Below are 27,380 nucleotides of genomic sequence, written 5' to 3'. Positions count from 1 at the left end.
AATTTATTTCGTTTTTTTCAGTCTTTTTTTATCTATTGCGTGTGTGTTTAGCGTATTAGTTTTCAAGGGTAATAGTTCATTTATGAAGAAAATATCGAGTTGTTTACATAGTGGTCTGGGTTTTTAACTGGGTCGTCATTACTTCGTAATTTATTTTAAACGTTTTCTCGACTGATTAAGATGTTTAATGCAGTTCATCAATTTGGTTCGTTTGTTTTATTTATAAAGAGCCCTAACTATTCCGTCTACGGTCATTTATTCATATACGAGCTGTCGTTTAGTCAAGGGGCTTTCTGTGCTTTGTGAATGGTAAGTTTTTCGCTTCTTGTTAATTCATTTTTTATTGGTGTGGATATTTGGACATCTACGATTAATAATGCAGTCATTGATTTCCTGGGTGTGCGAGTCATTATATGATATTGGAAATTGGACGGTATTGGTCTTTTTCATGCGGCATGTGTCACAACGTCAACAGGAAGTCTACGAGTCGTCCACTACCAGATGTCGAATATAGCTATTCTACGGTATCTTCATCAAGGGCGAGTGTTGAAATAAAGATGCGGCAAGTATGTCGTAAGCGAGAAAAATACAAATACCCTCTGTAGATATTTCTTTTATTAAAATTTGCTTCGTATTATATTTAAATGATAAACTTGTTCTGTAAATAGGGTTAAATTCAATTGTGCATTGTTTTAATACGCCTAACTCGCTCTTGTAACTACTTAATTTATATTATTCTGAATAAATTAAACTCGGTTGTTTCGTCTCAATTATTTTAATTAAAATTAAAATTTTATACCGGGCGGGATTGAACCGGGATTACGTTTTTAGTAAATAACTCTGAATTGCGGAGATATCTTCAAGGGTCATCTCGAGAAATTAATACCACTAGGGACAATTCTTCCGAGGAGAGGTATATTTTGGCTGGCCAACTTGTTAGAACCTGCATCGAAACAGACCTGAGGCCCTTTTAACAGCGATACAGGGTAATTTAAACTATGTGGGAGGGTGGAGGCTAGCCCTGCCCCAGCTAACTACTAGCGTCCCTACACTAACTATTGCATTAAAACCACCGCAAGCTTTTGTGCGAAGGGGAAACCGACGTTCTCGGGGGAAACCCCTTTAATCAGTGGGGAGAGCACTTTCAAACTCTCCAGATTTTGCACCCAGTGCCACAAGCTGAGATCGAACCCGGCTTTTCTTGCTGCGAGGTGAAAGCGCTAACCAATCAGTCACCCCACTATAATAGTTAAGTATATAGAAACAGCTAACCACATTTTATTAGATAATTGGCACAGACCAAGAGAACGATTACGAAGAACGCCTTAGGATTGTGGAAGCTGCCGCTAATATTATTCGTGAAGACACCAGGTTAAAAGTCTACGACCCAACTGTTTACTCCAGCGTAAATGAAATTAGAAAAGGTAACCCAGGTACAATTCCGGAGACCCTATACGACTGTTGTAGAATATCGTTATACGCTATGATATCGGCAGTACGACCGCGATCTTTGGTTTCTTCCTTACAAAAAGGGGAAACCGAAGAACTCGACGGAGAACCCCTCTAACCAGTGCGGAGAAAAATGGCAAGCTCGACGTAGAAGGAGTTCTTCGTAGTTTTCACCCAGTGCTTTAAGCTGCGGGATCAAATCCGGCTCCTCTTGCTGCGAGGTGAAAGGGCTAACCACTCTGCCACCCCACTCACCAAGGTGATGAAAATTTCTTAAAACAACAACATTTACGATTAAGAAATCTTAACCTTGGATCTGATTGTCAGAAGACTCCGTCAAAATGGCGAATCCCAACAAGTTCAATTGCTTGTGACGTCTGCCATTTCATTTTACGTCAGTGCTGTAGTCCGTATAGGGAGTATGGAAAATGAGGTTGAACGCGCGATATTTCGGAAAGCGAATATGAAATGAGAGGAATCCTCGGGAGTGACTATACATAAGGACACGGAAGTGGTACTTTTCCGGTCACTGGTGTTCTGTGAAATACCGCGGGGGTTAGCTAGTTGATACTTCTATAGGGCGAAGAGCTCGCGCCTAAATGACATTACGATCTTGGCCGTCCGCCGAGTAATATACGAGTCAATGGCTAATTCCATTTACAGGTACCGGCCACCAGGAGACGGGCAAGTGCTAATGTTTGTGAGGTAGTTAAAGCGGGCGAAGCTCCGGGTTTGGATTATGGCAGGGTGGAACCGAGCGCGAATTGGGTTACCAGGCGCGACTCAAAAGTTCACTACCCTCTCTCGAAATGAGCCGTATTGGGCCCTTCGTGCCTCGTTAGGGTTCAGAGATATTCTGCGGTCAAGGGATAATCCGCGGCGACCATCTATCCAAAGCTGTGACACTTTTCAGAGACTAGATTTTAATAACATTACTAACGTAGTTGCCTCTATAATATAATATAATAATACCTCTAGTTAAAGGGATTGTGGTCGGGGATTTCATCCCAATTGCGCTTATTTCCCACCAGATATTAGGGTGAAACTATCGCGTATCCCTCTGAGATAAATTTTGAAAGTTTTTGAAAGACTTCATCTTAATATATATATTAAACTTATTATTTACCATGGTGAATATTAGTAGAAATAGACGCTAAAAGAAATTATTCACTCCAAAATAAAAACCGTCAAAAGGAAGGGTTTTTAAATTAAAAACGCGTGAATCTCGATGATATCGCCCATTTTTTCGTCGCACGTGTAATTATTTATTCTGATAACAAAATAGAATCACGTGGGCTTAGCAATATTTATCCGCATTTGTCTTAGCCAATAAGATTATCCCTTCCGAGCAAGCACGCGCCAATTTACACAATATAACCGTTGAATTTTTCAAATCAATTTCTTTTAAGATCTATTACTTTAAAATCTAATTTATAGACGGCGTTTTGAAATGTTACTCTATAAGATATAATTTTAAATATTTTTTCAATAAAAGAGGGTAAATGAGTATAGATTGTGTTGAGGTGAACAGAGAATCGCGACTATAATCTATGTTTTCATGGTGGCAGAAAGGGGGTAATATTACAAGTGGAATCACGAGTCGAACAGTGCTGCAAATGCACATATTATCTAGGCATAGATAGTACAAGTTGCACGGCTCAGAACCTTGGAAACACTTTGGTATAGATAGCGCCTAAGCAAACCAGATCTTGTGATAGGTTATAAACCTTTTTGCACTGCTTTGCACAAAACCATGACTTGCAACACTGCTACCCTGATTGTTTATAAGCTCGAAGTATGAATGGTGCCATTTAAATAGGTATTTTCTAACTCAGATTATTTATTATTTAATAAAGCTTAAACGGAATATTTTTTAAATATAGAAAGGCAGCATTGGGATATCGTTATTGCACAGCGTACAATAGTTAGAAACGTTAACCGATAAGTGAATGTACTCGTATTTACAAATTGAAAATCTGGATAAATCCTACTGGCTCCTTAAGACTCAAAAGGGACACCCAGAGCTCAAAATTGTCTATTTCCACTCATCAATCTACGACGTAAAAGTGTTTATTTCTAGATTTCGTATCAACTATTTTCATTTAAAAATTAATTGAAAAAACTTTCTTAAAAAATCCGCTTAGTTTAACCAGAATAGTTCCTTTCCCTATCACGCTATTATTTTTCGCTCGAGTCAAATACCATTGCAGTATATCTCAAAATATGTTTAGGAAGAAAAAATACTTCATGGCGAAATTAAACCACAGCTAACCATTCATACTGACATATGTATGAAAAATAAACTTTGGTCTATTGAACACATCCGACGATAAAATAGTTCCCATTGAAAACTGTCTGAGTCATTTCTAACGGACATCGTAAGAGACATAACACATAATTATGGTTTTATTTAACACTGAACTAAAAATAAAGATCAATTTACTTTGATCTTAACCGTTATAAGCGTCTTACGGGCGTCTCGATAATTATAGTCCATCTTGTCGCGTGTTCTACAGCTATTACGTGTGGCGCCGAAACAGTGTCAAATTCCCGAATTTCATTCGCGACTAAGCGGCTTGGCGCGCGCCGAATCAATAAGTTCGATCCGATTCATCAAATAGTGGACTAACGATTAATAATTCCTCCCCTCCCCGCCTAATATAATCTCCGAAGGATCAGACGTTGACGCGTTAAGCCTATTCTGGAAAACCAGTCAACGGAACCACCTCCGACCTGACCTCGTAAGTGCGGTATCATTTTCGTCAACTTTTGATAGGAGAACTCGGAGATAAAAACGACTACTAACGAATGACGTGTACAATAAAAAAGAAATTGAAGTCTGACCTGGCACTGAAATTCGGCTTCGTCGTCGATTTTGACGTCGGAAATTTCCAAGTTAAAAACGCCTTCCTCCGCCCGAATGATCATTTTATACTGAGGATATCCGGGGATCGTCACGTCGTATCCTGCGAAAGATAAAAAAAAAAACATTTAGTTATCCCATCAAAATGTCGTCCGGTTTTCCATCACTTTGAAAGTCGACTTTAATCAGAAATTTAACCCACTATATTCGAAAAAAACACACGCTTAAGCTTGACGATATTTACGAGATTAGAATTCCAATAAAGAAAGTTTAAGAAACAATAATGTCAACATCCAATTTTAAAGGCTATTTTCGCCACTAGCCAACTAATTATAATAAATATTTAAACTTTACTCTAAAATATTATTAAAGATTCATGGTTTTAAATGGTTACGTGTATTTAAATTAAAAATAAACTAACACCGAACATTTCGAGCGCACTCGCTTCTTTTAAATTTTATAGATGAATTAAAATTGATAATTATCAGAAAAATAGAAGAGATTTTATTAAAAGTCAAGTTTATTTTGATAAGAAAATGAAGGAACGTAGTTTAATATTTCGTATATTAAGCCGTTCCTTAAACTTTAATTTTCAACCGAGCATAAAGGAAATTGTTTGGGGGCCCCCGGTCCTAGGCCCCTGAGTATTCTTGGAAACCATTTTTTAACTTGCGATGAAAAACTAATTATTTATTATTCCACTTCACTTATCTTAATTCCGTTTCAAAAATCCATTATGGTCAACGGGCCCTAAAAAATCTAGAACAAAATAGATTTCAACCCTCGAGAAATCACGAAATATTTCGCATTTTATAACTGTTTACTCCCTTTGCGCTGCACGCAGCACGCTGCAGTTTAAACAACAAAAACGTTTCGTATTTTGACGAATTTTCAATAAGTCGATCTCAGCGACTGTCAAAGAGTATGAAAGTTCCTAATTAAGCTTTCCAGACTGCCGTTATCCCTGGAACCACTTATCAGACGACAGTCTCTAAATCTACGAAATATTTTAAAATTGAATATCGAAGCGCCACCTAATGGATTAAGGTTAATAAGAATAAACGCTAACATAAATAATAAAATAATGTTTAATAACATAAATATCATAAAAAATATAATATATAATAATAAAATAATGTTTAATAATATAAATATGATAAAAAATATAAAATAATAAAAAATTGTTTAATAATATAATATAAAAAAATTGTTTAATAATATACATATGATAAATAATATAATATAAAATAATAAAGTAATGTTTGATTATATAAATATGATAAAAATATAATATAAATATGATAAAAATATAATATAAATATGATAAAAATATAATATAAATATGATAAAAATATAATATAAATATGATAAAAATATAATATAAATATGATAAAAAATATAATATAAATATGATCAAAATATGATATAAATATGATATAAATAGGATAAAAATATAATATAAATATGATAAAAAATGTAATAAAAAAATAATAAAAATAAAAATAAAAATACCAAGATTTAATTAACGTTGACTGAGAATATGACGAATGCACCCGGTTCACTTTCTGATATCCCGAAGAAAAACCACGCCCCAGCTAAAGGGGGAAGAAAGCTAAGGGGTAAAGACACACCCCTCACCTCGTAAACGTGGGCTCTCTCTCGCTGTAGGCGGAGAATATCATCCGTATATCATGAAAATTAAACCTATATAGTTCCACCTAAATATTCTCAGATATATTGAATTAATTATTGATAATACTAAGAACGTATTTATATATACAGTCGGGAAAATGATTACTTTGAGACGAATTTTAGCGTGGTTCCCAATCCCCTCACGCGCAAACAGTATGCGGTATATCATTGGTTCCTTCCCCCTTCTCGTGCTAGGGAACAATGCGATCACGGTGCCCCTGGATCCTCTCAAAAAATATTAATTATTCCTCAGTATAAATAAATTAATTCTAGATAATACTAATATAAATAATAAACAATCACTCTTGTTTATTCTTATAAGATGTATTATTCATCTAGGGAAACCTTTCGAAGTGTTCTTTAGTCCGATACTTATTTTGCTTAGTACCGCTGACAAAGTAATCTAGAGGGCTTATACAAAAACCCCCGGAAAAATAGTCGACAGCCAAAAAAATAAAACGAAAGAAAGAAATAGGAAAACGAAACGGATCTCGTAACACCGCGATGGTGCGTATTAAGAAAGCCGACCAATTCCCAAAGTATAAATAGGTTGTCAAGTTAAGTAGCGAAGAAACTCGGCGCGCCCGGAAACAGAGGCTTAGCCTTTTACAAATATCCCAGATTATCTTATTCACGGACCAAAGAATAAGACGATTCGTATTCATTTAAAACTAAGAGAGAACGGACGAAAAGAAACGGAAAACTACCAAAGTTCCTCTTGACTCTTTTACACGTACGGAAGAGTTCGCCCCAGCAACGGAGGATAGCGGCCGAATAAAAGCTGAGAAAAAAATACAATTTGAAATATGGTGCAAAAAAGGGGAAAATAACATCATTTGAAAAGAATGGTATCTATTTTTTGTTACTATCTCTCTCTCTCTCTCTCTCTATATATATATATATATATATATATACATATATATATATATATAATTCTACCCCCCCCCCCGACGGCATCGTTGCCAGCAAATTCAGAAGTAAAAGGCAAGAATGAAAGATAACTTGAGTATAAAAAGAGATGGGCCAAAATGAGCTCCATCCCTCCGGTCATCGTTACCTACAGCGCCCGGAAGATATACCAAAGAGAGCGGACAACTTCGCTAGGCAGCGTACGTGGCTTACGGGAAAGCGGTAATTTGGCGCCTAAGATACGTTACGCGGAGGAAAGTAAACGGCGCCGAGTGAAGAAAGATAACGTCTAGACCTCGAAGGTTACCGGGTACTTTAGAAGTACGTTATGGTTGGGTGAAGTTTGCTTTTCGTTATTACCCTCTACCGCGATATCAGGTGAGCCTGGAGTGATTGGATTGAAGAGAGTTGTAGGCGGATAAAGAAAAGGGAACGATCGTTCGTCAGTCTTATTTTTCCATCAGCGAAGTCGGAAGAAAATCTGGCGATAAAAACGTCACTTACACCAGCCCGAGTGCCGCTCTATCGATTGATTCGGACTCGCCTTAGATACACTATAACACGAAGGGAGGTAGCATTACAGGTAGCTAATTTACTCTATCCTAATTATTACGCAACAAGCTTATACTACTTGATCGTTAGTACGTGAATTCGAAATGATTGCTTGAATTAAAGTTACGAATTAGAACATTAAAATTATATTAGCTACGAAACACACGTATACAAGGTTAAATAAATTGTAAATTTAATTTAAGAACAAAGAATCTAAAATTTAAACAATTAAATTTAGAAATAAACGTGTCAATCTGGAAAACTTTGTAACTAACTTAAGGGGAAAACGTAATTTTTAAATAAAGTGTCCATTAACTGATCGTAAATAATTTCGAAATGAAGTCGTCATCGAATCAAAGTTTTAGCGACAAACGCGGGTTCGTGATGTCTCGCAAGATGGCACCGCCAAATTAACAACCATTTTAACGCCCACTCTCTCCGTTTCTCACGGAACCATCGCGGATAATTAGGGACTACCGTGAACTTAGAGTTCAGTCGACCCCTCGTATATTCCTGATAGGATTAAAACCATCTAATTTGTTCGTAGAAACCGCGAGTCTAATCTCCGGGGAACGAGTATCTTCCGTTTGAAATGACAATCACCCAGAGCGAACCCGGCCACCAGCGACTGATAGGCGCGTAAGGATGGCATTGGCGTCGAAACAAAGCGGGACTGAGTGGTTAACAAGTTTTCGGGTAGAAAGTTTGTCAGGCTAGGAACCGAACCGTAGAGAATTAGCGAAACTTAGGAAACCACCGAATTCCGTCACTATAGAATGCTTTCGAATGGATTGGCAAGAGTAGAAGCTTCACCTTCGGGGGATTTCCAAAGGAGCGCGCTTTTCGAGAAAAGTTTGGAGGAAGGCCACTCTGCAGGGATTGGGTTTCATTACGATTGGTATAATGCGCCAAGCTGGAGCGAGCCAACTGGAAACTTTTGAGGACAACGGACACTTTATATATTTCGAATTGGGCGCCAGATTCCTCATTCCGACGGTTACGTCAGCGAAAGACTTATTTTCTCAAATTACAATTTCCTGGCGGGGCTGATTGAGCGGAATTTGAGCCGCCTTTCTTGTCTTCTCGGGGCGCCCTCTTAATTAGCTTATCCGTCTTAGAAATTAACAAACGTTTATTGGAGGTGAATTCCTCGGTTAATTCGTGATTCGTTGGTCTCATTCATTTTGAATCGACTGTCTCAACAAAGGACGACCCCGAAAAATACGAACTATAGTTTTAAGATATAAGATATTTTTGGCGTTCCTAAGCCAAGAATTACAAATCCAATGAAAAGGGACCATGGTCCCAAATATGTTTTTTTTTTAAATTTTAGTCATGAAGTAGCCTATATCTAGACTCTTTATTTTATTATTTTATCTAAAACTCAATATTATTCAGACAACCCACTCACTCCTGAGTGATTACAATTAAATCTGGGATTCACATTACTTTTTTCTGAGGTATAGTAGCTTTTAATAAATATTATAACAATTTATCCAGCAAAATTCTTTATAACATCTTATTAATAATGATAAGTAATTGAAATTTCTCAGATTGTTTTAGCTTCCACTAATTCTTAAGAGATAACAGAAACTTAAGCAATTACAATTATATCATATATCTGGTTTTAATTCATAATTAATTTTTCGTGTATTTAAATAAGAATGGTCTCATACACTTTATCTTAATTGGAATGACGTATATATAGAGTTGGAAATTCGGTTGATTCTTAATTTTCCCTTGATTACTGATAGACACCAGGAAATTAAAAGGCGGATGATAATGCACCAGCCCCTTCTTCCATATATAGATAAAACTTAAAAGTTCCGTTACTTAGACACCGGGGTGCGATGTGAACAAACATTTTTAAGACTGAAAAACCATCCCTGAATAGTTATTTAATTCGTGATTAAAATTGACAGCTTAATGAGGATGAGAAACGTACAGGATAGTCTACTCTTAGACTAACAAATAGGGACGGTACACTCCATAGACAGCAACGCTAGCTTAAAGCAACGCCGGATGCCAGCGCTGTGGTGGCGGCATTCGAAATCTTGTCTACTATAACCAAACTAGGTGATAAATCTTCAAGATCGCAGAGCTGATCACTTGACGCAAGAGTCATTTGAAAACGCGGATTTAAACTTTGAGTGTACCGTTCCTTATTGGTTGGTTTAAGATCTAGTTAATAACGAACCAAAAAGGGGGCGCTGAAGTCGAGTTCGTGATATATGAACAATAACATTGTTCACTGCTGCCATGGTTATATACTTCTCAAAATGGAAACACTCTAAAAATCTGAATGTAACGCCATCTGGTAAATTCAAAAGTGTTATATCTTTTCCGGTTCTAATTGAAAATTCAAAAATGGAAAGATAATTTTTAAATTTGCATTCGCTGACTAAAGTATTATAATTTATAATAATACAAATAATATTAACAATATATACCAATAATAAATTATAATTTATTGACTTTATTTTCCACGACCATATGAAAATGTAGACACAGTCAATTGACAAGTACAACATGGTGCCAGCATTTAAAATTTTCATAGTTCTTAGTCACTTCTACGCGTTCTTGGTTATAAATAAATACGTAACGCTGCCAATATATCTTGAAAAATCATTTACAAGTAAATACGCGTGATGGTCATTTTGCATAGTTAATTCCACACCATCGGCCTAGTTCCTTCGAAGGATTTCGTAGGATTTGTTAAGAGACATATTATCCCGGCTATAGACGCAACCGAACGCTACAGAGTCCAGACAGTGGGGATTATTTAGGCAAATGGCGGCAAGATTTAGTCGCGACAAAGATTAGCCGCGAGTTGGGATGCGAGGGCGACGGAAAGCTCCTATTGCCATAAAGTTATTCACGCGCGCCGATAACACACGGAGCTAAATAAGGTTGCTTTTACGAAACGGAGGGCAGCTAAACCGACACGAGTTTTCGTTCAAAGGATTTAAACGTCATATTAGAAACTGCTGTGGCATTATATACACCCAATAAACTTAAACTTCAAACTTCAGATAAACAAACGACGTACGCGCCATTGATCGGGACTGCCTTTCTTGGCGCCTTACTCAATGTTGATAAGTAAACAAATTGGCTATCAAAGGTGGAATTTAGGAAATAAAGCTAGAAATTTAAACCTGAAAGGAAATTTACACGTTCAGTTCATTTAATGTTTCTTATATCATGGAAATAATCACTAGTAGCACGTTTAACACAGTCTGTCTAATATATTTTCAGGTTCTTAAAGCAAGGAAATAATCGCTAGTAGCGTGCGTAACACAGTCTGTCTTAAATATATTAATAGCACGAAAATTACCACTAGCAGCTTGAATAGTACGTAGTGTGTCTAAAATATTTTCTATGCAAATCGTGGATACAAATTTCGAGGGCTGATTGGAGGACCGATCTATGATTTAATCACGATTATAAAATTAATCGTAGATTTATCTCGTACAGCTATGATTCTTAGCGAATCTTCCCGAACGTAGAATATTTAAATTGATTAACTTTCCCTTTTCTCGCTGCGATTATTTTATGTTTGTGAAGATCTTAATTTTAATTACTAAATCAGGATTACACGATTATTGGCGCATCTCCAAACGGTGAAAAAAACGAATTAGAAAGAATGACGTCATATTTAATATTTCCCTCATTAGGGGCGCGTAAAGTAGGTAAGAACTCTAAAAATTATCGCGTCAAAAGCAAAGCACGCTTACAAATGCCACGCTCTTTAGAATCAGTCCACGCGGCTTTTACACCGAGTATTCATTCCAAAATCTAATTTATCAAACGTTATCAAAAATGCAAGGCCGTTTTAACTTTGTTGTAGAATTTGAAAAAATAAAATAAATCCGTTTAAATGTAAAATCGACTTTATAGAAGATTCGATATTGAAGCGAAAGTTTCGTCGTAAGGGATCGAGGGAGGGGTCCTGGAAAGCTGGGACACATCGCACTAAAAATTCCCAAGTAAAAAAAGGTTCCGCCAAATTGAGTTGAATCGCGTGATTCGGCCTTGTATGGCCGAGTTTTGGGGCGCGACTTAAACCAAACCGATACCAGAAACGATAAGAAAGAGTGGCGAAGATTTGGGACGCGAAAATATCATCAGAAAGATACGATTTCGTCCGAACTTTTATTCTAAGCGAGGCTGTCTCCCGGGCCTCAGCTAGCGGCTGAAGTGGAGGACGCACCTTCAAAATCGAGATCGGAATTTCGCGTCACGTTCGTCAATACGCGAGCGGAATGAAAAGAAAGAAACATTTCGCTGGCGCCGAAAGCGCCCAAAATAAGAAATAAAAACACATTCGTCCCGTAAAGAAGAGAAAACGCTAAAAAGGGACATGCACGACCAAATATATCTCAGTCAAGGCTGGTTTTCACTACGGCGAAAACGCCACAACGGTGAGAGTCGACGCAAAAATATTGCATTAGGCCTAACGGGAATTTTTCGCGTCCTGGCGTTTTTGCCTTAATGAAAACCAGCCTTTAGTCGCCTTGAATAGACAAATATTAGATATAGACGGGAAAAGGGGTGACAGAAGGAGTACACTCCCCCCAACAACATCCCGCCCGACGAAAGAAGATGGAGAGGAGATGAAAATCCTGGAAAGAAAGAGGATGGAAAGAATAAATTCCTGGTCACTAGACCAAAAACTCGGGCGTCCACGATGTCCAAGGCATTTCGGGAGAAAACGAAGACGTGGCCAGGATCTAGTACGTCGATGAGGTCACACGAATGGTACCAAGTGTTGGCTTGTCCTTCACGAATCCGCCCCTTATCCTCCCCCCCCCCCGCCCCGAGTGCGTATATAAAAGAGAAAGGCGGAAAAATCCATACTTCGGCCAAGGGTTATTTATGGATGCCTCTTGTATCGGAACGTGCCGAGACATCTTTTCGGGAAGCCTCAACCTCGGCCGTACACTGCTCCTCATTTTTTTCCAGCCCCATCTCTGGTACCGGGCGCGTGTAGTACCGAGTCAATAAAGATTTACGACCTGTTTAGGCCTCAGCTGTGGTCCCACCCGCTTTCTTCTAGGCGACATTCTCCGGACTCCCAAAATGTATAGAAGGCTGGTAGAAAAGCGGTCAAATGGACCCCGTAAACGCGTTCCAGGTCTGTGTGGGAAGGAGGTGTGGGGGTGGGGGAGGTAAAAAAAGGGCCACAGTCGGGATTAAAAAATAACTTCTGTAGGAGAGTGAGTACAACTGGAGATCGATGAAGTTTTCCCCGCATTAATTCCGTACTCTTAATAGTGTTAAGAGTATTAATGCGGACCAGAAAGTCCATTATGTAAATGAGGAAGAAGCACCGAAGGAAAAGGCTTTTTCTCTCACTCAGTTTACATTTTTTTCCCTGTGGTTTGCTTTTTCCCGCTTTTTCTACGATATTTTTTTCTCCGAAGAACTTTTTTGGAAAGGTTTTCCGAAGGTTGTTTAATTTGTAAGCCAAATAAAGATAAATGTTATATTTAATTGGGTTTTAGCATAAGTAACAAGTATGAAAATTAGCCAAAATAATATCCGAAATTATTTTCAGATTGATAGCGCAATCAAAGTTTAGTTTAGCACAGAGCTAACCAAGGCAAAATGTACCGCTACCAAGGACGATAATATACTACTCAGTTAAGCTGCAAGTCCAAATTGGATCTGGGCTAGAGTGTCAGTGTAAGAAAATTAGCTTTAAAAGAATAGGAAATTTCATAGTTAATGTTACCATAATTCTATAACATTGTTCCATAAGTTTGTCACTTTGGGGAATATTTTACGGAGAGCTAGTAACGGAGTAACGTCATCACTAGACGAAAATCTCCCCCTAACGAGTCGCCGGTGACGCGTTAGCAAGCGGACGCAAAACGGCGACGAAGCCCGTAATGCAGTCTGCCTTGTGAATAGCTCTCAGTAAAAATTTTTCGTGTGAAGAATAATAAGTGTCACACTTATGTAACAATATTATACACTTATGATGTTACTTATGGCCTTAGGCCAGTGATACGATATAAAAGTCCGTGTTTGATAGTTTCACAAAGAAACAAACTTACTCGCAGCTCTAATAAAATCATAAATCAGTTGTTCAGATTTAAATATCAAACTTTCAAGTTTGTTAATATTCGGTTAAGATATGATTATCTCCCCTATCTCAAGCACTGACTAAACTAAATATTCCCACACCCATTTGTAGTTTTTACTTCGTCAAACATCACTTATATACTCTTCATTATTTCCGAAAATCATCGTTGTTCCATTTCAATTACCCAATCATTAATGCATATTTTCACTAGAGCCTGTATTCTTGTTATATTAGATCGCATTCAAAATTTTAATAATATCATAAGCATAAAACTATTTGTTGCTTTTCAAATTTGACAGATACTAAATACGAAACTATATCGATTACTAATTTCCGGTTTATGTTATTTTCTTTCTTTCTAGTCCAACATCAACAGACAATGTTACATTACCAATGAGCGCTTGGATCACACTTCATGCATACCCAATTTTTTTTCAAATTAAATTTATAAAAATCATCAAAACTTTAAAAACATTATCAATTTATTAAAATATGTCAAAAATTATCAGTATTAAATAAAAATATCAATAGAAAAGTAAAAATTATTAGTAGAAATTAATGTAAAAAATTAACAGTTGAAATGTCAAAAATTATCAGTAGAAATGTGAAACGATCGGATATTCAATTTCACCTACCAATGTAAACTTAACAAGATGTCACGGACATTTAAGTACACACAGTCCCCCCGATGTATTAAATATATTTTAAATATTAAATTTAAATTTTATCGAAATTTTTTTGAGTTACCTGGTTTGGAAATAAGGTAGCGAAACGCGAACGTATGAACGAACTCAATTTTTTTTTGGAGTTAGATGGCGCCAGTTAGTTGGTACGAATTTCAAATATCACAATAGTGCGTAAGTGGGTTGTGGGGTCTCGCAAATTGGTCCGAAATCTACCTTAAATTAATATTTCTTAATGCAACCGAAACCGTAGTTCAGAAATGATCAGTACTAACTAAAAATATAATTTTCAACCAAGTAGGTCCTAATTTTCGGTCTTAATTTAAATAAAGTATGTAGATTTAAAGTCGAATATTGCGAAAATGGGCAATGACCGAAGGGTAAGACACTTTGCGAACTCGGTGTACACTGCCGTACCTTTGACAGTGCTAAATGGAACTCGTGAACTCTTGAAAATATGTGCCTTTAACAGTGCTAAATGCACGAACTCGGTGTACAGATTATCTGAGACTGTCTTACCCCTCACAAATGACCAACTTGTGGGACCCCAATCTCCCAAATTCATAACGGGCTACCGAGGGAATGATTTTCCTTTTGAATGATATATCCCTGGCGCTTCTAAGCCTAATTATGGGAGAGTTATGTGGAATACGGCGGCGGCATCGGCTACACCGTACGCGAGCCCAGTACAGACAAATCTCTCAGGGATTGTGTTTAAAAAACCGTTCAGTTTCGAGAACGCGATGCCACCATTAGCTGATAAGAAAATACCTTTAATTTGAAGCCTCAAAGCGATCTAAGAAAGTGAAATAAAGCGTATTAGTATTTCCGGGAGGTGGAGGGAGGGTCTGGTCCAAAAAGGCCAAGTGTCCCTATATGATCTATTTGGGGCGGCTCTACACCGCGACCTAACGAGTTGTTAAATACGTCCCATCGTCGTTACGGATCGCGGGGGCGCCACGGAAGACGACCAGGAGCAAACAAGAAGAGAGCCTCTAAGAAAAGCAAAGATCGGCGGACAGCGGCGCCCAGAAAGGACGCGAGGACCACGAGAGAGGATTTCATCCGGTTAATTCGCCGACTAGATATTTACAAAAGCCATAAAAGGTTTTGTTGGTTCGGGCCGGCATTAAACCTCATTAGGGGGGCCCGGGTCCGCGGAGAGAGATATATTTTCGCTTTCTGAACGCGCCAAACGTCCGGGCCTGTACGTCTTTATTAACGCGGCCTTCTAAGATTTCGGACCGCCGAGAAGTTCTCGATAAAGACACGTAGACGCTATTGCCGCTAAACCGAGTAGGCGAGGGCCAAACTATAAATTATAGGCGGCAGTCCACGCTAAGAGCGTCTTGACTTTCGGATATCGTCGAAGGTTCGTCGACTTTACCCCCTTTAATAGGTTGTGCTAATACTGTCGGGTAATATTGGACTATTTATAGAATGGGACGAACCGGGGGAAGGGAGTTCCTTTTACATTGGCGTTAATGCGCTTGGCAGCGATCGTCTTTGACGGCTCATTCTTTATTCGCGCGGGAGAATATAGAAAGCAGAAAGAGCCTCCGGGAATTAAAGGAAGAAAGAAATCAAATGATCGAAGGGGATTGCTCCGTGGAGGGGTGGCCGCCTCCAGAGACGGACGGACGGACGGACGGACGGACGGACGGACGGACGGACGGACGGACGGAGAATAATAGAAAAACTCTCCCAGCGCGTCTATTATTCGAGCGACGGAAGAAGCGTCCTTCTCTCCGGCTTTATTGAAATCCCCAAGAGCAAAATCAAATCGTTCGATCCGGGGTAAAGAAGGGAAATTATCTTCCCATACAGAGACGCTCTCGAGTATCAATATCTCGCCGCTCTACAATGGAAAAAGCCGCAGGGACGGACCCGAGGACCAGCATTATCGCGATTGCCAGCCATTTGTTTGCTCAGAAGTCCAGCTAGGGTCATTACCAATTATCTTAACTTCTCGGAGTCTTTACGTATATATTTTTTTCGATAGGCTTTAAGTTTTTTTTTTAGAAAAGTATTTGATGGGTTTCACCGGGTAATGTGAAAGGTTAGCAGAGTTATAGGATGAATTGGACCAAAGGGTATCCCGCGTGATTGATCCGCATCGTTCTCCGAAGGACTGTAACTTAAGAGATTATATGTACACCGATTACGTAATCAAAAAAAATACGCGAAGTGTTCCATGATTACGCAAAAAATACGCGGTGTTTTCCTGATTTTCTATATTTTCTCGTTTTAACACCTTTTCCCGGGAAAGCGACTGTACACAGGGATATAATTTGCCGAATTTTACCGACGCCAGCGCTGCCGGTAAGTGAGAAAACGGAGAAAAAAATGTTGAAATATCTAATTAATCTTATTAAATATTTTCCCGGTTTTTTGAAGCACTCTGAGCTCGACCAATCAGCGAGCGTTACGCTGTCAGTTGATATAAGGAGCGATTTTGAAAGTCTTTAAAAGTAGGCTTACGAATTTTTGCGTCTATCACGGGACGGCATAACGTTCGCCGATTGGTCGAGCCCAACGCGCCTCAAAAAAGGTCCTCTGTTTTCTCGTTTGCCGGCAGAGCTGGCGGCGGTAAAACATGGCAAATTATGTCCGTGTGTACAGTCGTTTTCCTGTGCACCAGAACAACGGGAAAAAGCGATAACACGAGAAAATATAGAAAACCAGGAAAACACTGCTCGTGTGAACCAGCCTTTAGATTATGCGGGATACACCAAGATTATGCTTATGCGGAGTACATCAAGAATACGCGAAGTGTTCCATGATTCCGCCTATGAGCCACAAACCCAGCACCCCACACAAGGAGAACGCAACCCGTCAAACGTCGTGGATTTTCTCGCGTACAGTTTTCATTGGTTAGACGCTTTAGCGCCTGCTGCCGTCGGAATAGAAAATTCGGAAATTGTCTTCTCCATTTCTGTAAAACATTCAGCGTAAAGGCTCGTCCAATGAAATTTGTACACAACACTGCGTTAGCGTGTTTAAAGGCTAGCTGCGTTCTCCTCGTGTTTGTTGCTCCTAGATTACGGCAAAAATACGCGGGGTACTCTAAGATTATGCGGGATACACCAAGAATACGAGAGGTACTCTAAGATTATGCTTATCAAGAATACGTGGTGTGTTCCATGATTAGTCCAAGTAATCCAATATATTATGCGGATTACTCTAAGATTATGGCGGAGTACTCTAACATAACGCGAAGAGTACGCGAAATACGCAATTACGTAGATATTATCGTGCTCATTACTGGAACCGTGTACACCGATTACATAGAGTGATCAGCTGCACGTCAAACTCTTCTCGCGAAATACATCCCGATTCGAAAATCGATTATTCCGTAACTGACCTTTCGATGAATATAAAATACAGTAACGAGTATTAAGAATCGGTACAGGTTGAACGAGGCAGTAAAAAGTAATAGCTTCGATAATAGTCACGCGTAATTATCGAAGTTGGCCGGGTCATCCGCCAACCACTTAATTCTTCAACGGCAAATTTTCCATAATAAAACTAATTTGCTTGGAAAGAAAAGAAGTTTTAGAAGCGATAGAGGCGACTGAGAGGCTGACCTAGGTACAAAATCCTCAGGAACTCCCTTAATTAGAGGAAAAATTGAAGTCAAACTCAATTAATGATTATAAGAAGAGGCGCGCGAAAAAAGCGGGGAGTGATTCCCTTTCAAGCCTTTCTTCTCCAATCAATAGGTCGCCGCCCAAGGATGCCACCCTAAAAACTCGAAACAAAGGAAGAAGTCAAGCCGAAACTTCGCGATTATCTTAAGTTCGCTCCCAATTAGCGGTAAAAGCTGTCTTTTGTTTTCAAGAGAATCACCTTCTAACCCCCCCCCCCCCCGTTCCCTATTCTCCCTGACGGCGCTCCGAAACAAACGAAATTTCCCAAAATAAAAATATATTAAGCTTTAGGTCCCCCCTATCCTACACGCGTACGGAGAAATTTGTCGATTCAACCGTTTTTTTGCTTTAGCCAAGAGATATATTGCTTACTAAAGCGTACTGGATTCAAAGTAAGTAAGACTTACATTGTTAGTTCAATTAGGTCAGAAAGAAGATATTGGCTTTGCGTTCAAAAACCTTGATGAATTTAATTACGGCGTTCGAGACTCGCTTGTCGTACGTTACATTATAAACGTTCGTAAATACGTTTTGAAGCGAGACTGTACCGTGAAAAGTCAAGATAATGATACCAAATTGCCAAGTGACAATTGACTAAATTAATATCAAGAGAATGGTCTCATACTTGGTGAATTTAGAAATTTCTTAAACTTTTCTCTTGTACGATTCAAAACTGTGTTAGCAATTACTGAAATAAGTATATAGCGGTTCGAGTAGATTCACATCCGGTCAAACTGCTACCGTTTTTTGTAATCACTGCACTTTCGGAGGGAATTTTATATACACGGAATTTTTAATTTACTTTCAGCGAACGGAATTAGGTCAAAATTTCCGGTCAAATGGAATTATGATCAAACTTCGGGTCAAATGGAATTATGTCCCAACTTCCGGTCAAATGGAATTATGTCCCAACTTCCGGTCAAATGGAATTATGTCCAAACTTCCGGTCAAATGGAATTATGTCCAAACTTCCGGTCAAAGGGAATTATGTCCTAACTTCCGGTCAAAGGGAATTATGTCCTAACTTCCGGTTAAATGGAATTACGTTAAAACTTCCGGTCAAATGGAATTATGTCCAAACTTCGGGTCAATTGGAATTACGTTAAAACTTCCGGTCAAATGGAATTATGTTCAAATTTCCGGTCCAATGGAATTATGTCCAAACTTCCAGTCAAATGTAATTATGTCCTAACTTCCGGTCAAACGCATATTTGCCGACACTTAATTTCGGTCAAACGTGAAATTAGGAATTTGCCACAAAGGAAATCAATTTCGTTTTTCTTAAAATTTCGCGAAGGGGTGACACAAAGGTTTCAAAAGTTAAAAAAGAACAGAATGAAGAGTTCAATATAAAAGAGAGCTGTGGGAGGGTGTGAGGAGACTCAGACTGACACGGTGTAATACAGCATCTCCCGCGGGACCGTGTCTAGAATTTCCGTATTTTATCAAAATGAAATGTGTCGCGGATACAAAGCTCCCATGTTTTTTTTGTTGGTAACGTGTCGCGTCGGTCGTTAGGAAAATAGCGGGATAAAGATCCGGAGGGAACACTCTTCGGACCACGCTTTGACATTACCTACTAAATTATTCAGCGAAGAAGGCCGACTGGCTCGTCTATGGCCGGCTCCTCTCTGCCATTTGTCGAATTGAAAAAAGAATTCTCAATTTACAAAGTATATAGAGGGGAGGGTCGGAACCATACGCCATGGCCGATGGGTTGCTTAAAACGAACGAGGCATTTGGGGATTCGACGAATTTATCAAAAGGGGGCTTTTTAAAGTTTACTATTTTCTCTGGCGGATACTACTAAACCTTTCCGTATACCAGAGTTTAAATAATTTGAAGAAATGTTTGACAAGACCAAAAGGACGTCAGAATGAAACGTACGACGGCGCCCTAAAGTATTTTGAAATTCCGACAGTATTTGAAAATTTGGCTAGTAGCCTAATTTACGTACTTAAGGCTAACGAAGTATTACCTACGCCTATATTTTTAGAACAGTCACGGCGTTAAATATATTTAGTTCAGTTACAATAATTAATCATAAAATCCAAATTGTACCATTAGATCAAAATGGGGATAGAGGGGATTAAATTAGTTTTGGTCGAACAGGCGGTTCGGGGGGGGGGGGTGAAGGTCGCTGGAGGGAGAGAGAGAGTGAAGAGCTATTGGTCTCTTATTGGAGAGCATTCGAGTTGGAAAATCTATTAATTATTAGCGTGAAAAGGGGCTTTAACTAATTAATCTCTCTCTTCTCTTCGGGATGGGGATCAGGGGTTACAAGCTAACTATGGATATGGACATGTAGGCGAGCTACGTGCGCCGATGAAGCCAGCTGACGCCTACACCCACCCGCATTCCCCGTTTCGCCAGGAAACCTACAATCCACGAATGGCTATATACATGTATAGTCGTGTATAAGCTTGGACGCCATGCCAACGCGCCGGACATTTCACGTTGACTAATTAGGTTGGACGCGGACTACACCCGGTATATTTAGGGCTTGACCGGGTCCTTGATTCGGGTAATCTTTACGTCGGAGTATAACTAATTCTGGCGTTAGATCCCGGAAATTTCCGCTCATACATTTATACGAAATTAGTCAATAATTCCCATTAATATTTACGAAACTGTCAAATGCGGCGGATATTCTTGGAATCACTTTATTAGAACAAAAGGTTAAGATGTTTCGCAATTCTAGAAATAGACAGTTCAATTTTAATTTTATTGGCCAGATTATAAACTATAGTATGTTAGACGATTGCGTAAATAAGATACTATTAAAATTCTTGTGATGTAGGTTGGACATATAGTTGAAACATTAAGTGTTCATCTTCGACAATTAAACGTTGTAGTTATCATTAATTTGATTCGAAGGACATTTGTCTATTTTAAGAAACCTAAGGTTGATTTGAATATTTTAAGAAGAATTCTTAAATTTCATATTATTTGGATTTCGTGTGATATTGGGAATATTTATCTGAAATATTTAGAGTTGTAAGTCGGAAAATGACCAAGGCCTTTTTCCGTAAAATTTCCGTATATTTCCGAAAAATATAAAAAAAAAGGTTTTCATTACATGATTAGTCTGATATTTTTTACAAATTTAAATAAAGCTTCATTTGCGCTAGCTTTAAACTGATTAACAATGTAACACTAATTAAAATTTAGCTACTTGTGCAAAAATACTGAGTAAAATTAAGAAAACAACGATAGTTAAAAGTGCACAAAATTCTTTTTAATAATTTTTAATAATAAAAATATTTTTTGTGCACTTTTAACTATCGTTGTTTTCTTAATTTTACTCAATGTAACACTATTAATGTTTTGTAGTATGTTTACTGTTATTAGACATTTTATATCGATAAACGGTAAAAAAATTAAAAACCCTTAAAAAGTAATTTATGTTTCAATTTTTAATTTTTCCGCATTTTATTTTTCCGGAAAATTAACAACACTAGAAATATTTCTACCGCAAATACCCATTAAATACAGTTAATATAAATTACGTTTTAAACTAACAGGATGGAATAAAGGGCAGCGTGTACCTATCCCGTAACTTACAAACGATCTGCCAACTACGCAACACATCCATCGATTCTAAGAAAAAGAGGGTGTGTAAGACAGTAAATCTCTCTTTGAAAAGTAGATTACGCGGGAACAAAATAAGAAGAAAACAGAAAGAGTTGTACCGAGTGAGAGAGACACAAAAAAGAGCGAGATTTGTAAGAAACAAACTGTTATCTAACTTTATCCCGAGAAACTCCAAAATGATGATTCTCTTTTCTCCTTCTTGGCGGGTCGACCCGGCCGGGACACCCGGCAGTACGGTTGTCAGGATGGAGAAGAGCGGGATGAGGAGACGGGGAATAAAGCTTAGATTCCGTTGGAAGCTCGTCCAAGGTCGTATCTTGGCGTCTTTAAGGGGAAAAGGACTTAGAAGGGCCTTGTGGCGGGGAGTCGGCCAAGGTGTTTTCGCCAACCAAACGATTCAATCGGAAGGCGAAGAAAAAAAGGAGGGAAAAAAAATATTATCCGAACGTAAGGTTGAGGATGACGATCACCCACAATTCGTACCGCGAGATAAAAGAAAACGAACGGTTAGCTTCGAAACCCGCTATCGGCTCAAGTCGAAAAGGACTATAGTTAGCTTTTCTACCACCAATGACAGCTCCGTTCCGGGGAAGGTGAACGTAGGTCAATTTAAAACCGACTATACGTAACTCGCGGTTTCAATAATATAACTAGAGTGGATAGTATAGCGTGGGTTGTACCCCAAGGTATCGCGAGCTCAAATTGCCTACCCCGTTAACGAGGAAAGAGTGGACTGGCCTTACGAGCCAGAAGCTGACCAAAATTTCGGGCGTTCTAGGTAGACCGCGACAATCAATAGTTACATTTATTTATTCCCCCGCGGAGGGAATTCGACTGGTTGGGCGCCCATCTTGTACTTAAGGCCAAGAATACTGGAAGGTAAGAATAAGAAGGTGCTTTCTGGGACAAGAAATATTGGTCGCCGCTTGGAATTTAATCAAAAATGAGAGGCCTTATTGATGGGGTTTTGTTCGAAGCCCGTCAAGCGTATATTCTAGGTCAAAAATATAATATTTTTCTTCCCATCGGTTCGCCAAAGGCCTTCCGATACAATATATTGCTTCATTTTTGACAGCGGTTACTTTTTTTTTCTTAAAATAGAATGAACGTAATACCAGTACTTCCATGTATTTTAAATAAAGAAAATTAGGACCAACGTCAACTCTAAGTTTTATATTTCCCGGAAGGACCTCAAAATGTTTCTACGAATGGCGGAAACCACGTCGAAAAATAGTAAACGAGTACGTTTTAATTAAATTTTGCAAATTGCACCGTTTTCTGATATTTTGACAAAGAAGTAACGCTCGTCCAGCGCCATGGCAACAGGTCTAATATTATCCATATAGTTTGTTTTGGTTTCTTCCGTTGTGTTTATTTTAAAAGTGGGTGAGGTATAGTCGAGTCTTTTTAAAAGCTGGTTTCATTAGAACGCCACAACGGTGAGTGTATAGAAGCCAAAATCCGGGCTGTGGACTCGTAGGGCGTAATGATGAGCAGATGCGTAGCGAAGGGGGCAGGGTGGGCCATCGACCTCAGGCACCCATGGCTAGAGGGCGCCAAGTATTACATGTAAAATGGATTTGTTGGGTTATATATTAAACTCATTTTTCTTGAAACTTGAAAAGTATAGATTTTTTTAAATAAAACTAAATAAAGTGGTTTTCCAGAGGCAACAGGGGGGGGGGGGGGGGGGGGCTAATTTGGGTGTTTTTCCCCGGGTGACAAATATCCTCGCTACGTAAAAATATCAACTTTTAAAAAGCAAACAAAGTGATATTTGTGACGAAATAAAAGGTCATTAGATTTGACACCGAGGAGTAAGTACTGACATCCAGTTCTTACTGTACGGTTTGACGTCCCGATGCTCATCAATGAGCCATCGCGGTAACCGGCTCGTCAAGTCGCGTTTTTAGTTAACGTGATGTAAAACGCATAGGCACAAAGAAAATGGCGAAATCGACTGCGGACGAGTTAGTAGAAGTTGGACCGAGACTTAGTGTTATTTATGAGAGAAAGGACCCGCAAGGTATTGTTTGTATAGTGCTTGTGGAAATAATGGAAACTTTTCACCTGTAAACAGAACGTCGTGTTTTTGCTAAGCCTTAATATGTCAAAAAAGCTATTTGGTTAAAAGGGAACGCTTGTTGCTGCCGTAAAGTTGAAATTTTTCCATTATTTTAACAAGCACTATATAAACAGTGACTTGCAGGTCCTGGCTCTGGGAAATATTACTTCTTGGCGATTTCCAGGGAGGATGATTTATTGAAGCGTTTATAACTAACTATTTCAACACCATTTTTTTAACAATTTAATCGTTATCAATTTCATTTACTATTAAATATAAATGTTTTCGCTTTTTCCGGTTTTCTGACCCAGAAAAAAAATTTACCGCCATTTTCAAAAACCCCTATGACTGAAAGCTAGGATCAATAAATACAAGGAGAACGCAGCTAGCTTTTAAACACGCTAAGGGAGTGTTGTGTACAAATTTCATTGGACGAACATTTACGCTGAACGTTTTACGGGGGGGGGGAGACAATATCCGAATTTTCCCCTTCCGACGGCAGCAGACGCTAAAGCGTCTAACCAATGAAAAATGTACGCAAGAAAATGTACGACTTTTGACGGGTTGCGTTCTCCTTGTGTGGACAGTGCTGTTTTTTTGCTCCTAGCGGAAAGCGTACAGTTGAACCAAATACTACATTAGAATGACGTCCAACCAAGCTTTTAGAAAACCGCGGTTTTTAATAGATGAGCTCTACTGAACGTACCCTGGTTTTCCAAATTCATCCCTAAACGCTCAAAATTTCATTGATATCGAATGAGAGAATTCTATACCACTTTGTTCAAAGTGTAACGTATCTCTGAATTTATTTTTCCAATTTGATACTCTTGGCGCTATACGCCACAATTAATTATTTCTTTTCTTCCTTTTTCCCGTAATCAGTATACGCCACTCGCGATCGGAGACCACTAGACATTTGTTAATTTAATTTAAATCCTTGAAACTTATAATTAATCTTCCAAAGGGTTCAGGGTACACGCTGGATTGGGCCTTCGATTGCGGAGGAAAAAAATTTGACAGGCAGCGAAGATAATGGGGTTGCCAAAATACCGTTGGGAAAACGAAACTTTCCCAATTCAAAATGGAAAAATATTCTTTTAATAAAATAACAAGCCAAAATATACCTCTCCCGGCCGATTAAAATTTATACTACACCCAATGACAAAAAGAGGGCGCTTTTGGATAAACCTTTTCCCTGATTCTAAGAAACTGCGTACGCAGTGATTACCCTTTGCCCCGAAAATGTGAACGCGTTCGCAGGCCTGACAGACAGACCCACAGACAGACAGACAGACACGGTGGTTGTATAACCCCTCCTAGGGTACAAAGTCCCCTCGGAGAGGTAAAAACGAATCCGCCTTATATTCAGTTTAATTTTTGAAAAATATCGGCGTAGACTGGAAGGAATAATCTTTGGGTAGGTCGGGAAGTCTCTAGCCACGAACCCTGTTCGTCTTCTTCAAGTTGATCCGTGGAAAGCATTCGCTACCTTTTTTTAAAGAAGCAGTTAAAGGTCCCTTTCTGAACCCAACTTACGTCGTCCGAGACATCGTCAAATTCTCGGCATGAAGAGGAAGTAGTCAAGAAAAAAATGTAAATTTTGATTAAACGCAGTTGGAACGCGAAAGCATTCTTTCGTCTTTGGGGAGAAAATATATATATAGTCTATCCGGCGAGTCTTGTGCGGGACGTGGAACGAAAATCCGTCTTCCCAGAAAAATGCTTATGGCGTCAAACAAAGGACTTCTAGTTTGAACTTAATGACTTCCCAACGTCGCGTACTCGTACCGAATATAGACCGCTTCGGAGCGCAGTATATAGCGCCAGTAGCTTTCGCGTCGTATCGGGAAGGGAAGATCATTAATAACTTTTCTTCGGAGGCAGTGGATCGCCGGAGGACAAAAGAAAAAGACGGATCATCAGGCTGAGCTCCGTCTTCGTATACGAGCCACCGACTTCTGGCTTCTTTCGTTAATATGACAGCGCCGGATCAACCCCAAAAACCGACACTATTTTAATTAAAACTTCTCTCCGCGTCGCGGCTTCGTTCGCGAACGGATGATTTTGGTTCCAATACTACTCTCTAAGATCTACAGGCTCCAAAGTGTCTTATCAAAATAGCTTTCGTTCGGAGATGTAAGACCCCAACAGCTTACTCAGCTGCCAAAGCGACAAAATAACCACCCATTTTTGATGGTTCGCAACTGGTTCGAGACAGATTGATCCGAGGTGAGTCTTTGAAGACGGACAAAGATTCGTTATTTTGCAGCAAACGGGGACTAGAACGTGTCCCTTTATTTCTGCCCTAATTATCAAAAACACCCGAAATAGGCTCTTACTACAGATAATGACTGAAAGTTGTCATGTAGTAAGCACGATCTAAGCAGTCAATCGACTAAACCCTCAGAGCATAAAACCATTCTACCAAATTTCTTCAAACGGAAATGTCGGTGCCAACTAGGAGCAAAAAACACAAGGAGAATGCAGCTAGCCTTTAAACACGCTAACGAAGGGTTGTGTACGAATTTCATTGGACGAGCGTCACGAGCCTTTACGCTGAACGTTTTACGGGCGGGGGGGAAGACAATTTCTCAATTTTCCCCTTCCGACGGCAGCAGGCGCTAAAGCGTCTAGCCAATGAAAAATGTACACAAGAAAATCCACGACTTTTGACGGGTTGCGTTCTCCTTGTGTGGGGTGTTGTGTTTGTTGCTCCTAGGTGCCAAAGACATTTATTCTCGCCAAAAATAAGGAGATGACGTAAGCTATTAAATAGACAGGATCAACCAGTGCTAGTGTAAACGTAGCGTCATTGCGCGTGCACTGTTCACTCTATACATTACCCATACGAGGCATTAAACGTTTTAGTAGGTTAAAAAATATTCAGTTCACGACCATTTACATAGTAAACGGGTGGCCGTAAATTGTCCGTAAACTGTCCGGAGCCAGGCTAAATGTATTCGCCTATAATGTCAGACTTCATTAGGTTTATCCTTATCGGAAATCCTACAAGACGGAAAGGTCTCACCGAAATCCGGGTGAACGCGGGAAGCGCCATCTTGTTCGTGTCGTCCACTAAGATCGTATAAAGACCGTAAACCTGGGTGGTCCTTCCTATTACATTATTAATATAGTGGACTCGTAAAAAACAGCTTGACTCGGCCTTCTCATCTCGGACATCTTCCTTTATGGTGGCCAGACATTGCAATGTCCGCATTAATAATGGATTGTCGACGTTTTCGTCAAAAACAAGGCGTCGCTGCGCTATAAAATAACCCCGTTAATCAAACGATCCAGACATACCTGGAAAAAATCATAGGCCAGCCCCGCCATGTCGAAGAATTTATTTTTCTATATATTTTTATATCAACTACCACTCAATAAACTGAGCCGTTATGGGGACAACAATGCAAAAAACATTAAAGTGTCGTAAAAAAACACCTAACGGCGCCATCTAACGGGCGTTAAAACGCGCTTGATTAAAAAAGACGACGGAATAAAGCTTCCGGTAAGCGGCTTCCGTTCCGCAGCTGCGACTCTCACCAATCTCCAACAAAAAAAAAGATTTAATATGAAAATTTTAAAATCGGGGAAAAAAATGCGCCAATTTTGGTGGCGAAGTACCTGGGGTATACGTAAAAAAAATGTAATAAACCTTTCCTTTAGAATATGTCTAACTAGCGATGTTGGATCTTACGGCCAAGAAACTGCGAAAATTCCCGACGAACTATAAACGTAATTTTGTGGCGCGTCGCTCGTGGCGCTGAAGGAGAGAAATGAAGAGAATGCGGAAAAAAATCGAGTTGGGGCTGCTTCGGGTGTCGCTCTATTGCCG

At 39.1% G+C, this 27,380-nt stretch overlaps 1 protein-coding gene across 1 annotated transcript in view; it reads right to left on the bottom strand.

Moving 5' to 3' along the window:
- The window catches only part of LOC149940894 (nephrin-like), a 207,764-nt gene that overhangs the window by 116,381 nt on the left and 64,003 nt on the right, over nucleotides 1-27,380 (bottom strand). Inside the window, exon 3 of the mRNA XM_090179386.1 lies at nucleotides 4,294-4,415. Coding sequence (XP_090035512.1) covers nucleotides 4,294-4,415 — 122 coding nt within the window. The remainder of the gene's footprint in view (nucleotides 1-4,293; nucleotides 4,416-27,380) is intronic.

The sequence above is a fragment of the Leiobunum rupestre genome, chromosome 6 (assembly GCF_980474605.1).
Source record: "Leiobunum rupestre chromosome 6, qqLeiRupe1.1.hap1, whole genome shotgun sequence".
Lineage (NCBI taxonomy): Eukaryota > Metazoa > Arthropoda > Arachnida > Opiliones > Sclerosomatidae > Leiobunum > Leiobunum rupestre.
Note: the sequence above shows the minus strand (reverse complement) of the source record. Positions and strands in the feature narration are given on the sequence as shown.